This window comes from Orbicella faveolata, unplaced genomic scaffold, assembly GCF_042242905.1.
Source record: "Orbicella faveolata isolate gen_17 unplaced genomic scaffold, um_ofav_v1 contig_12, whole genome shotgun sequence".
NCBI lineage: Eukaryota > Metazoa > Cnidaria > Anthozoa > Scleractinia > Merulinidae > Orbicella > Orbicella faveolata.
In genome coordinates, this window is record NW_028301539.1 from 725,022 (window position 1) to 739,468 (window position 14,447).

The 14,447-nt window shown below is 40.4% G+C and overlaps 2 protein-coding genes across 5 annotated transcripts in view; one reads left to right on the plus strand and one right to left on the minus strand.

The window, feature by feature from the left end:
• LOC110062559 (uncharacterized) overlaps window positions 1–14,447 on the plus strand; it is a 172,587-nt gene that overhangs the window by 20,721 nt on the left and 137,419 nt on the right. Inside the window, exon 1 of one of the 4 annotated variants that reach the window (XM_089283477.1) lies at window positions 10,126–10,413. The exons of the other annotated variants lie outside the window; for them this stretch is intronic. The gene's annotated coding sequence lies outside the window, so the exon portion shown is untranslated. Of the gene's footprint in view, window positions 1–10,125; window positions 10,414–14,447 lie in introns of those variants that run through there. 4 annotated transcript variants of the gene reach the window in all.
• On the minus strand, window positions 3,993–4,459 carry LOC149116028 (uncharacterized). Its single transcript, XM_089283771.1, has 2 exons — window positions 4,444–4,459; window positions 3,993–4,303 (listed from the first exon to the last, which is right to left on the minus strand). The coding sequence occupies exons 1-2, from the start codon at window positions 4,457–4,459 to the stop codon at window positions 3,993–3,995; spliced, it is 327 nt and encodes a 108-aa protein (XP_089139897.1).

The window sequence follows — 14,447 nt, forward strand, 5'->3', positions numbered from 1 at the left end:
TGTATGAACTAAATATATTATTTTGTAAACTATATCACTCATAATGTTCCAGTAACTTAGGCATCTTACCATGAATATGATCCAAACAATCCAACGCATTCTGTTTAACTAAATCTATTCCAGAAAGTTTTAAAGGATAAATTTAACACATGACATTCTTTACATAACACTCTCACGAAGCATTTTCAGCAGAGAAGTTTACCATAACTTGTTTGAAAGGACACAAAAAGTACTTTCTGGAAAAATACAGGTTGTCTTCATGGAAATTAATATTTTCACTCAGTAGAACTTGAGGAAAAAAAGGTTAAAAAATTATAGAGAAACAAAAAAATGTCGAACTACTCTGCTGTTCGAATTTGATGCTGAAACAAACCCTTTGTCTTGATATACGAGCAAACGTATCTCGAAAGCAAAACAGAAGTCGAGAAAATCATCTTGAATTTGCTGTCACGATTTTCTTCTGATACGTAAACAGAAGTATCGCGTTACAGTCACCATTTATATGCAAATTGGAGTCAACCTTTTTGTCCTCGACGAAAACGCTGCAAAACATTTGCAAAGTCACCCAGCCGTGACATGAGCTCTACGCCGTAAGATTACTCAACACAAATAAGCGATCCGAATAAACGAGATGCCAAAGTTAAAACTGCCGATCGGAAGGGTATTTAGTTGCAATTGAACGTGAGCGAAGCGACACTCGCCTCGAATTTACTACACCTTTTGCTGTTCATTTACAGAAAATAAACATTCATTTGTGTCCAAATTTCTTTCATTATGGTCAATAAGCTCTCATTAGCACCAATATGACCTTCATTTGAGCGTAAGGAACGTTCAAGAATAACATTTACATATGTATTAACATTCAAAATCATCAAAAGATAAACAATACCTTCATTTGACATTCATTGACTGTTAATGTATTTTCATTTTAATTGAAATAAAATTCGTTGTCACGAAACGACAATCATTTAAACTTTAGGACAAACAGTTTTCAACAAAAGACTTTCAATAACACAATTTGCATGAGAACTCACAATCAATTGCATTATTATGCAACCATATCCATGAAGGTAACAATCTTTAGTGCGGCGAGACAAACATTACAGCCATAATAACATTTATTTTTGAAAGATAGAATATCAAATTCGCTGAACGATTTATCTCTCAATTGCCTCACTATTGAGGCATCGTGGCAAATACGTTTGCATGAAACGAAACCACTGTCCACATTTAGCTGCCGTAATGGTACCAATATTTCGTTGTAGAGCTTGCTGCAACAGCTGCGTGCGATAATTTCCCAGAGCAATTCCCTGGCGTCTTGCTTCGTCTCTTTTGACATCTTCAAAGGCCCTGACTATCCTTTCGCGGTGTTCAAATGAGATTCTATTTCTTCGTGGCATTTCTGGAGAAATCTAACTGTCACTAACTGTCTAACTGTCACTATGACACACGTATACTGTACTGAGTTGTACGCAAAAAGTTTCGTAAGTGGCCGAATTTATATTTGGAAGGGGAGGATTGTGAAAATATGTTTTAAAAAAGTACATATGGTCCCATGGTCTATAATCAAAATTTCGAGGAAAATTGGGCGAAATATCTCTGTTCAAAAGAATTGCGCGAATGAGCGATTGTTTTCTCTTAACGTTTGGTGAAAACACGGTAATGTTTGTCTCACCGCACTAAAGATTGTTACCTTCATGGATATGGTTGCATAAAAATGCAATTGATTGTGAGTTCTTATGCAAATTGTGTTATTGAAAGTCTTTTGTTGAAAACTGATCGTCCTGAAGTGTAAATGATTGTCGTTTCGTGACAACGAATTTTATTTCGACCAAAATGAAAATACATTTACAGCCAATGAATGTCAAAGGAAGGTATTGTTTATCTTTTGATGATTTTGAATGTTAATACATATGTAAATGTTATTCTTGAACGTTCCTTACGCTCAAATGAAGGTCATATTGGTGTTAATGAGAGTTCATTGACCATAATGAAAGAAATTTGGACACAAATAAATGTTTATTTTCTGTAAATGAACAGCAAAAGGTGTAGTATGCTTCAGAATTACTAACAACACTTCCTGAGTTGTTTTTCACCCAAAATCCATCTTCAAGATCTTTGAAATCGTTTTCAATTTGTTCTGGATCAGAATCTCCGCCATTTCGAAGCGAATTTACTTGATCGCGCTAAAATCGTAATGCAGCCATTTGCAAGTACCCCACACGCTTACTAAAATATTACCCGAGACCACCGTGCGCACCTAGCTATAGTATAAAACTCCCTATACCACTTACACATTTCTTACTTTTTTGAAATTCCTTGTATGTTTACAGGCGGGGACTTCTAGGGTGCCTCCTCGGGTTTTGGTCTAGGCCAAAACCCCGCGGAGGCAATAAGAACCTTTTTTTATAAGAACGTTGAGGCTGAGATTAACCAAAATTTTAAGAACGTATTTTTCTTAAAAGAACATTCCTCAGGCTGAGAGTCGATAAGAAATATTACGTACGAACGTTCAGCCTCAGCTCCAAAATTAGACGTTCTTACATAAAAAAAAAGAGTGAAGTCCATGATTCGTTCCAGTCCGTTTAATCAGTGTGGAATTACTTACCAAGTTCTTTTCTGACTGTTAGTCTGGTCTGTTACTCTGAAACGCCAAGATACGTAATTTACTTTTTTCCCAGTCAGCTGTCAAGGAAGAGATCTACTTGGCTAACTGTTATCCTTAAGCATTCCAAGAACAGTTCTAAACAAATTTAGCATTGTTATCCAGAGTGACTGAGAAACACGTGCGCCTTTGGGGAAGGACCAACTTCAGCTTTGTCCTTCAAAAAATTTTACTTAGTACTTTACATGTGTACATTCTGATTCGCGATTCCCTAGCGAAGTCCATGGTCCTCCAATTCTTTAGCAATGAGGAAACGCCCGGTTGTTCTTAATGATTTACCTGTTGTTTCTATCGATAACTTCCTTGTCACAGTCTTAATTCGGTTTTTGACAGTTTTTGAATAAACATACCTTGCTGTCAACGAATGTTAATTCGTTTAAATTCTCTACTTCCTGGTTATCAAGAGTGACGAGTTCTTCCTTAAATTGACTCTCGGGCTTGACGTCTGATTGGCTGTCTGACAAAAGCGGGATTTTGTCTTTGGTGTTAGTTGGAAGGCTAGAAAACTAATGTCGTCAATCGAAGTCTTCAAACGCCGCAGAAGGGTGTCACAAGATTCTTATGCTTATGCTTATTCCCTTTCACTCCCTGTGGAGCATAGGTCCATGGAAACTGCCCGCCATCTCCTTCTGTTTTGGGCCAACTTTTCGATCTCTTTCTAAGTGTAGCCTGCCTTTGACGCCTCATTGTCCACAGCTCTCCTCCAGCTGTTTCTAGGATGACCTTGGTTTCTCTTTCCCTGTGGGTTCCATCTCAGTGCATGGCTGATAACATTGCTGATCGGTGTTCTTAGAGTGTACCCAATCCAACCCCACTTGCGCCTTCTAATCTGGATGTTGATTCGTCCCTGTTCAGTTCTTGCCCACAAATCTTCATTCCTTATAACCTGAGGCCATGCAGTGTATGCACATGATGGACCGTAGGCATTTGTTGGAGGTTGCTTTTGTTACTCTCCGTCTCTGACCCATACAAGAAGGCGGATTTCACGTTGGTGTTAAATATCCGTAGTTTCGTCTTTTTGGATATCGTTTTAGATTTCCAGACAGGACTCAGAATTGTGAAAGCAGTTCTTGCCTTCCCGATCCTCAGTTGGATGTTCCGATCAGACCCGCCATCCCTGGTGATGTTGCTGCCAAGGCACGCAAAGTCCTCCACTTCATCGATTTCTTCCCCATCCAGATCCGGCCTGTCTGCATTTGTGGTGTTAATCCTCATCCCCTTTGTCTTCGATTTGCTGATCCTCAGGCTCGCCTTCGCTGAGATCTTTGCCATCCGTGTTAGGTTGGATTGCATGCCCTGATGATTGTGTGAGAGCAAAGCGACATCGTCAGCAGTCTAGATCCTCTAGCCGAGTCATGAGGGTCCACCGTTTGCCTGATCGCGATCTTTCTCTGTCGTTCGTCTCATTATCCAGTCGATGACCAGCGGGAACAGAAAGGGCGACAACAAAATGAACAACTCTGGCGTACCCGGAGAGCAACTTGATCAGTTCTGAAAGAACTCCGTTGTGGATGACTCTGCAACTGCAGTTGTCATAGGTCTTCTGTATAAGGGTGATGTACTTCTCAGGGATGCCGTAATGACATAATAGTTTCCACAACACTTCGCTGTCGACACTGTCAAAGGCCTTCTCGAAGTCTTGTCACAAGATGAATTACAGTTAATTGCCTAAAAATAAGAAATTATCGGAAATGGATCACTTTACGACAATTAGTGACTTCTCAAACCCATAAAGATGAAAGAATGCTAATTGATAGCATATCTTAAGTAATACTTACAATAAGTAAAGCCCATTTGTGCACACTTAGCAATTTTACCTGCTTCAAGCTACATTTTATCAGTTTTGGATTTAGGGAAAATCATTTATGAAGTTTCGTGATCTGAGCTAGTTTTGCACACACGCGGAACCCTTTTACAAAGGATCCATTGAGGTTGCCTTGGCGGACCAGTGAGAAAACCAGTCCTTGGTCGTAGTGAAATGGAAAGGAGATAGAGTGTACCCTGTGGTGCAACTTCACTCTAAGAATAGTCTATACCGGCGTTGTAGACTGTCTGTAATCCAGGTTATCAGGCCGGAGCCCCACTAAGCCGCGATATTAGCAACGAAACTACGTGTTGTATTTACTTAAACCGTTCGTCAGGTGGCGATTAATTTGACAATCGTTGGTGAAAACCCGTAGTGGTGTGGGTTTTCATATATACAATCTCATATTTTGCCAAGTTCACGAATGCCTTTTTCAAATGCCAAGAAAGCCACATACATCATACTATCTATCTCTTTACCTTTCAAGACTGCATGTGCTTTATTTTCAGAGAGTTAATGTGGCTATGGGAGGATTTCCTTCTTTCAGGTTCCTGGTAACCCCGGTTTTCTTCTTCTTTCTCAAATTTTTTAATTTATTTACTTCTTTGTACTATTGCTTGTCATCTTGGCTGTCTTTCATTGATATTGGTGATTTTATTTTGTCTTAGTATTAATCAAGGTTTCTTTTATCGGTAACCATACCTGTGCGTGGTTCAGTTGTCAGCGACCAGCCTGTCACCCGCACCTAGCATGATGGGTGAGGAGGGAAGTAGGACCTTAGCGGATGATATAAAAATACAAGACTTATCGAGAGGTGGATGAACCCTCTTTGAGTCAATGGTCATCCACAATTAATTCCAGCCATGCAAATGACTCCACGGTCGTTTAGGTTATCTTAGAGAATAGAAGGGGGGTAACCCCAAAGGCGCAAACTCATTCCATTGACCTTATGTCAGTAATTCGGCAACATCCTGCAGCCACACCATTGCCAAACATCGTGCTCGCACTTCTTTGGTCCCCAATGGGGAAACCGAGAGGCAAAGAGCGAATCCTGGCATTTGTAACCTGAAAAGGAAACTCTAGTGTTGCTGCTTGAAGTAACAGAACCAACACGAGAGATGGCAGTTACTAAGGAGAAGCCCTCACTGACTGGCCCATGACATAAGCGCTGCGAGCTGTGGGAAAGGAACATCGCTTCCTAATGGTCAGCTAGCGCCCGCCTCAAGATGGCCAGCACCCAGCTAGCAGCCAGTGAAGAGCTGAAACTTCTGAACCTGCCGCTTCATTGGTTGCATGGAGCTCAGAGGATGAACTCGATAAGTAGATTGTAAGCTCTGCACCAGACAAAAATCAACCCTATGTCACGTGTACATGTCCTGGACTTTCTTATGAGATGCAAAGATTGACACCAGAAAAAAAGCCATTATGGACCACGAGTTGTTAAAACTGCTGATTGACATTGCTGCAGTTTTACAGGAGACCAGACTCCTCAGAGAACAGAATTAGCCTCAGAGAACAGAATTATACTTTTTTCCGGGATGGAAGGGAACCAGAGGAAACTCGACAGCATGGTGTCGGTTTCACAGGGCGAAATACCCAACAATCTTCTGTAGAGCCACCCATCAATGGTGCCGGAAAAAAGTCTGCGTCCCTCAACCTTAACAGACCCAGTCAACCTTTTAGGCATCTACGCTCCTACACTGTCGTCTTCTGTAGAGATAACAGATAAATTTTGTGACGATCTAGTCTCTGCACTTACCAACGAGCACCTCTTCTTGCTTAGCAAGTTCAAGACCCTAGTGGAGTCTGACCGTGACGCTTGGCCTAACTGTATTTGGAAATTTCGGCACTTGGAACATGAACGAAATTGGTCAAGGACTACAGAAACTCTACTTATTTCACGAGCTCTGTGTAACCAACACCTTTTCCACCAATCCACACCACAGAGTGTCCTGGAGAGACCTAAGATCTGGTCTATGGCACTCACTTGTTGGCGGCAAGGTGCTACTCCAGCCAAAACAAATACACTGCCACATACAGAAAGGACGCCACTACGTCAATGCTGCTAGAACGTCGGTTCCTGACCTGTGCAAGCTGAGCGTTATGCTGTCTCCATTGAGCAGGTGCTCGAAGAGTGTCCCTCGGTTAATGCACATAAGAAATGAATATTTATCTGTGAGCAGGTACATAACGTAGCCTTGGATATGCTCGGCAATAGACATAAGAAAGTCCCCGACTGGTTTGAAGCTGGTGTAGAAACCAATAACCCTGGTCAACTGCGTTTATGTTCGATAGTTTATTTTCGTGCGGGTTATGTAAATTTCAAAAAGGTTCGTTTACTTTCGAACAACCAACGTTTCGTTCGTTCCTCGACCTATCCAAATCGTAATCACTGGCTATGATTATGATTAGTTAAGATATCAAGTCGTCGATAATAAATTTCTTTACGTCAAACTCTTATTGCTGGTGCGTTGGTTTCAGCTGGAATAGCAAAGCTGGAACCTGTCGTCGAAGCCAAATGGACAGCCCTTCTCAACAACAAGAATAACCCCTCGTCCCACACATTCTCGGCACTGAGGAAAGGAAGAAACATTGCATAACGAAAAGATACCTGTGCAAAGGAACACTGGACAATGAAAAGCACCATCAAGTACTATGGCTTATCATTATAATCTTTCTCAATGAGCAGTGGCACTAAGTAGGGCTGTTTCTTCCCACCCAGTCGCTTCGTCAGCTTTTCAGCTTTTTTTTTCTTTTCTCTTTTTTTTTTCAGCTTTTCGTGCTGTTTCTGTCACACATTTTCAGCTCATTGGACGATGGCGTCTACTTCCATACGCGAAGTGTGTTTTATCAGCACGAGAAGAGCATTTTAAAGAAGAAAACGCTTTAAGGGCCCATTAACCGATTCATGAGCGCGTTGCTAAGGAGGTGAAATTTCACTTCCGGTCACTTACGTCAGCCTGAGCACGGAAAATAAAAACAACTCAAAAACTTGCAAATTCGCTTACATTTTAGATGTCTTTCTTGATGTTTCGCAAAATGCAAAGTAAAAAAAGTACAAGCAAAGACAAAATAGGAGAAAGACAGAAAAACAAGAGCAATAGAAAGAGAAAAACTAACTCCGTGTGGCTTTATTTTATCTTGCCGAAGTGCGCCAGTAAGGTAAATTGCGCACGCGCTGATAGGGTAACTTCCAATATATATCGGGCGCACTTCCGGTTTCTTTAAATGCAAAAGGAAACGCGGTTTTTCATTAAATCCAGCCTTTTTCGACGAATTTCGATTAAAGCCAACGTTGGCAACATAGCTATGCATTTCTTTTTCGAAATCATCCTTTTTTCAGAAAATTACGAATTTTTCAATATTTTGAAATGCTTTCAAAATCTGACCTTTTAGAAATGAAACAAAATCGATGCATAGCGTAATGAGGATTTAAATTAAAATATTAAATCAATGAAAAAAATCCCGAGAAAGTAATTTGCCTGGGAGCCTTTGCATTTTTTCTGTATTAGTCACATGACCACGGGCGTGGCCTGGTGACGTCATCACTAGTGTTGCTGACCAAGAAAAAGTTAAAACACACGAAATAACGCTGAGGTAACTAAAAATGACGAGGTTATATGAGAATGAATTTTCCCTAGCAACGGCTCGAAAAGATCGGTTAATGGGCCCTGAATGCCAAAGAGATCGTAACCGTCGAGTTACATTTATCAACTGACTCTGGACGCATGAATTACGACATACCCATACATGTTCTTACTCACTCATGTACATTCTTATACGTGCATTCTTGTACATTCTATTCATAAATTACCACATTATTACAAAGTGTTGCGAAACTATTTAACATTACCCGGTTGCGAGCGACGACCAAAGTTTGACTCGTGCTGATCGGGGAAATGCTTCTTTGTCGATAATGCTGCTGCTACCCTGATCCCTGACAGAAGCGAATCTCCAGAGACTCATAAGCAGCCTCGTAGCTCTTGCGCACAGAGATTTTCTCCAACCATTGGTATCAAGAAGGCAAACATCATGACCCGGGCCGTCAGATCTACACTGGCGATTGCACCCTTTAGGTGGTGGGTGAGTTCGCCTACGTAGTTTCTACTATCTCATGCCATCAAGCAACGTCTCTCTAGGCACCGGATTGAACAAGCGCATCGAAAAGACGGCAAAAGCTATGCCAAGGCTTGTCAAGAGTGCGTGGGAAAGCACCTTGCTGACCATCAACAGCAAGCTGCAGGTCTACCAGGCCTGTGTGCTCAGTACACTCTTTTATGTATGCGAGACATAGAAAACATGCTCGAGACGAGAACGCACTCTCGACGTATTCTATATACGCTGCCTAAGAAGGACACTAGGCATCACCTGACAAGACCAAGTTTCCAACAAGATCGCTTTAGTAAGAAAGGGATTACTACGTATTCTCTTCTTGAACAGACGGACGGATTGTCTGTGGCCCCAGATCTGTTTGAAGGCCACTTTTGCTGCCGTTAAGGATGCTTGCGAACGAGGCATGAAGGTCAGTGACATCAATCCAGCAACCTGGGAATCTATGGCAGCAGACCGCAGTAAGTGTAGTTATGCTGTCAAGGTATTCACGCAGTGGAGGAAAGAGAAAAGAGAAAAGAAACCAGCAGTCGGACTAAAAGGATACATAAGAGGTTAGCAGTAACACCATAATAGCCGGGTTTGAGATTTACTCGCCACAACTTCAACAAGATCTTGCGCTCCAAAATCGGATCGCTTAGACACAGCAGACGTTGCATCCCTGCAACATCTTGACTCTAAGGTACAAATCCAAGGTCTCCAGCGACCAAAAAATGCCAACAATGATTTTTTTAGCAAAATATTCGTTAATTTAGGCGTTTCCTGTTAGAAACGTTGTTAAAGTGATCCACTTCTCTTACAATACAAGGATAATGTTCCAGGCTTTGTTAGTCATGAAAGATCACTCAATTTTTTTATGATCTTGGAGACATCCAGGCCTTGCCAGTTTGAAGTTTTATGACAGCTTCGTTACCATATTGCACAAGACTATCTACGTCGTGATTGACGTCTGTTCTTCACACACTGGAATAAATCTCACCACGTGTTGCACGATTAATCTGTTTCCTCAAGTGTATAACTCCAATAAAAACGTTTTCTCTTCACAGAACAGAGATTGTTAATTTCATGTTTCCCCAGTGTCCCAGTGAATTCTCAGTGACAAACAGCAGTATCAATTCAGTAGTGTCAGTCCTTCTTTAATTTTCTATTTTTTATCTTTACTTTATCTTGTTTTTGGCCTCGATGCATCTTTCTGTACCTCTTCTTTTAGTGCTCAGTCAAATCTGGAATTGAATCTAGGTATAGCAGTCTGTTGCTAAGGAGACTTTCTGTTGGATTTTACCTCTAATAGTCATATATCCAGTGCTGCGGTCTGTTTCACTTCCTTGACTGATGCCAATGTTCTCACTTGTTGCCTTTTCTGCGGTACTAAAGAGAATGCAGTTGGCCCATGTCTTAGCTATCCTCCTTTATCCCGGTTTAGGACAGGCAGAATTGGGCCAAGGACATACCGAGGCGTTATCTGTATAATTTGTAGCTGAATTTAGACCTGAAATACCATAGCCACAATACTAACCGTCAGGGCAGCAAAGTTCGAAGCTTGCCTCTTAGCTGTGTGGAAAAGCAAAAAGATTTTCTCAGAAATCAGTCGACGAATTGGTATTATTGTACTCTTAAAGAGATCAACAGTGAATACAATCACAGTAATCCCCACTTCTGGGAAAAGCTGGGTAACTAACGTGACATGTTACTGACCAATGGTTTCCAATGTTAAGCTAAATGATCCCAGAAATCCGGGAAGCCTGTAATTTTAGTCTTCCGCTTTCAGTTATCACTTGATTGATATACACTCTAATCAGCATTTTCCTCCAACGTGTTTGCGTCGGACGGATTGGTGAGTACTGCATGGTTATATAATTAAACATATTTGGTAGAAAACTACATTTAAATTATCTAGAGCAAAATAAAAAGCAAAGAAAGATAAATCACCGGAATTGGCTGCTGTAAAATGTGAGTAGCTCTTTTTGTAACCCGGGGAAAGTCATGGTCGAGAGAGAGAGTAGATCTGATGCAACGATTACATACTACTGTACTTTCGCAAGTAAGCCATGTGACAGTTTGCAACAGCTAGGTAGAAATATCTATATCGAATGATTTTTTTTGTTGTAGACGAACTCACATAAAGCCCTTGCTTGGGAGCGTGATTTAACTTGATTTCATAGTTTAAAGCTATGATTTTGAAAAATCAATATCACGTAGCCGCGGTGGGGTCTTAAACCATCCACCTCGAGTTTCTCGTACCTCGGACCTAAAGAAAACTGGCTTAGAGCGAGATCAAGCACCATGAAATAGTCGTAGCAGTGTATGAATATGTTAAGAGTACCTACCATCGCACAATTTGGCAATAAGAGACCCAAGTGCAGCACGCGGCAAGCCAATCAAGGGACCGCTGGCTTCTCACTTGAAGGTTTGAACCATTTACGGTCGATACACCTACGTAAAACATCGCTTGACTTCGATTTTAAGGAAGACAAATATTGCTTTTATAAAAACACTTTGTTGGCGACTGTGGATCAACCTTCATCGGTATTAAAGCCGCATTTTAGGCTCTATATACACTAATACTGCTGCTCTGGAACAGTCAACTAGGCCATACTGTGGGCAGCATTTCAAGTGATCTGTAAACTTGCAGCATTTCCGGTGATCTGTAAACTTGGATTCAGTTGTTTAATACCCTTTTTAGGTCGCTGCCTATTCTAGCAATATGGCTCCATATAAGGCCTAGAACATATTTTTCCCTCGGTAAGTCGATCATTTCGGCTGTGTCTTGTTTAAGTTCTCTAATATGTGCTTGCGTTGCACCTTGGTTTCGACTTCCGTATAAGTTTCTTAGAATAGACGGATACACTCATTTTTTTTTTTTTTATAAGAATATTGTTTTTCCGGTCGAGGTTAAATATTCTAATTGCTCTGCCGATTTTAGGCTGACAATATTCTTGCGAATATTCTTAAATTATAGAGTATGACACCCCTGTTTTCGAATGTATTTGGTGTCTGGATGGTGTTAAAAATAAAGTAATTTTGGAGCGGCCAGCTCCTGCCCAGTCCAGCCTGAAATGACGCACATAACTTCTTGCAGAAATGTTATTAGCATCGAACACATGGCTAGTGTTGTTTAGAGAAAGATAGAATTTTATATGGTTTAGTTACAAACACATAACTGTATTGTATTTACAAATTTTCAACACACAAAATGATATAATTTTCAAAATCCCAGCCTTGGGTTTATTCTTAAGATATTCATAAAATTTCTCAAATTTCAGCCTCGATATTCTTGTAAAGTATATTCTTATAAAAAATAGATCCTCACAAACCCCAGCCACACATAAACGATCTCCATGAACAAATATAAACTATCACAAGTGATAGACTAATAAGACAAACTACACACCTGTATTACGACTGCCCACAGCAGTCTCCATTTGGGTAAAAAAAATAGTGTATATATTACGCTGGAAAAAACTGTTCTGGATCGACGTCTTACGACCACAAATGAAAACAATAAAAACGATGCAAATAATTTTGTGACTGTCTTAGACTTTATTAAATTCCACACATGGAAAGTTATTTTCATGTAGTTCATGTAAGGAAGACTTGCGTTACAGCGTATCTAAATTTGCGGACTGAATCACAAAAGTGCGGAAAATTGCACGATTTCTGAGAAGAGGTAGTTATGGTTTACATCGATATTGTAGTGTTGGACCAGTTTGTTGCGCGAAGAACATCGTTACGAGTTTCTGGATTTTTTTTCTTGAATTCGACGAGATGGCATGAGGAAGGAGGGATAATCCACCTTAACACCACTATAATCATGTGATACATCAGCGGTTTAGAGAATCAGAGATTCAAGTTGTGATGCTACCACTGACGGGTCACAAGGCAAACCAAACATAGTTACTTCAAGTTGTTATGCAAGAAATTGCGAGAAAATGGCAAGCTTCTAGTAGATGAGCTCAGAAATAGGTCCGGAAACGTTTCTAAAAGCACAAACAGCATTGTCTGAGGTTCTTGGTCGACAACGCTTCAACACAGTAGTATGTTGTACAATTGTGACTTGTAGAAAGTGCGAGCTAACAGCAGCTATCTTCAAAACAGGCGAAGACCAATCTAGAGGCAAGAACAGTTTAAAGGCTTCAAACAAGATCAGCTTCTGAAGACAGTACCGTATTTCAGTGCCAAATAAGTTGTAAATCTTTCTCATGCTTTCTGGTCAAAATCGTGACAAAAAAACAACCAGCACGTAAAGAGTTTCTTCGCAAAACAACACTCAGACTGACTCTTTTTATCCGAAATCACGTGATTTTGCATACTTTTGTCATTCAGTTCTAAATTTGGACAAGGTGTTAAAAGATCCAAATAACTTTTTTTAAATCCTAATCTCAAGTTGCATGTTATTTGTAATGACTTGCATTTGGCCGATATCGATTTGAAATTTTCTCAAAAGAACAGCAAATGGTATGGTGGTTTTCAATGATAGATCCACTGATTTTCAGGAGACAGCTTAAACTACACTAAATGATTTGGTCAACACTAACGCAGGGTTGTGAAGGGTAGCACAGACTTCATTTGACATCGCATTTTATACTATGCTTGCGTAAGACAAATGGCAATGTTGAATAATTTAGGGAGAGCTTTGCGGTACTTTGACGGTCTTTGACAAATGCAAATTTTACAATTATTCTTCTCTTTAGCTAGAGAGAAATAAAATTTCGCAGCAAAGGAACTCAAAATATTATAAATTATAAAATAGAATACATTTCGCAGTTAGCGAATATCTCTCACAATAATAGACTGTGAGCAGGCTCTCTTTTCCTCGAAATTTCGAGGAACTGGAAGAACGCAAACCAAGTAAGCTTGTGAGCGTGACCTGTGAGCGGCGATCGAAGCTATATCCGGTAAGACAGATTGCAGCTGAAACCAGACCTACGACCCGGCGGGGGGGGACACTGCCATATATGGGCTATATAGGTATGTGCCGCTGTGAAGGGTATGGTTTTCAAGCAATTTACTCTAGGATAGGGTATATAAATCAGAGCGTTTGGGTCTAGAATAGGGTATCATTTTTCACAAAACTGACTAGTTGGTTGAAGATTTTATGTAGACTAAGGAAACCAGGAATTGCCACTCAAAAATATAAAAAAATCAAATCGGCAAGTTTAAATTTACGCAAATCAGCCTCGACAGTGCCGATAGATGAGGGGATTTGGGGAGTTTACTCGAGTATAGGGTAGCAAAATTCAGCTGAACTAGCTCTGGTATAGGCAAAGGGTTCATGGGGGCCCAGCGGCTCATCCCCACCCAGAAATTCCCAAAGTACCCCCTCTCCGGGACCTACGACCACTAAAAAATTTTCATACTGCTCGTTCAAACGGTTCTACTCTACTTTTCAGTCCTCCTAACATCACAGTCCTTTAAAATCAAGTGTGAAGCATAAAACCGATACCATTGAATAATAGACAGCTATACCGTGACTGTGTAATTAATTTTCTTTTATATTTTTGGCCTTTTAATTTGTCAATTTATCATAATCTTTTTTATTTTTCATCGAAGTACTAATGAGCAGCACAAGCAACGAACTGCCGGAGGAATCTTGTCGACCCAAGTTTTAGTCTCTGACAGTGAGTCCCAAAATCAAACAATGCACTTTTTACGTAGGACCTTAGTAATAACCTGCACGTATTTCTTGTGGGTGTTTTGTTGTTCACACCCTTACAGGGACTTAATTTGCACTACATTAGATAGGTATACAAGAAGTTCACAATGTAATCTTGTCCAAATTCCGTGAAGAACTCTGCTGTTTCCAGAGGAAACAGGTCGGAGAATATAGAGAGAAGCTTTTCGCCGCTAATAACATTTCAATAATTGCGA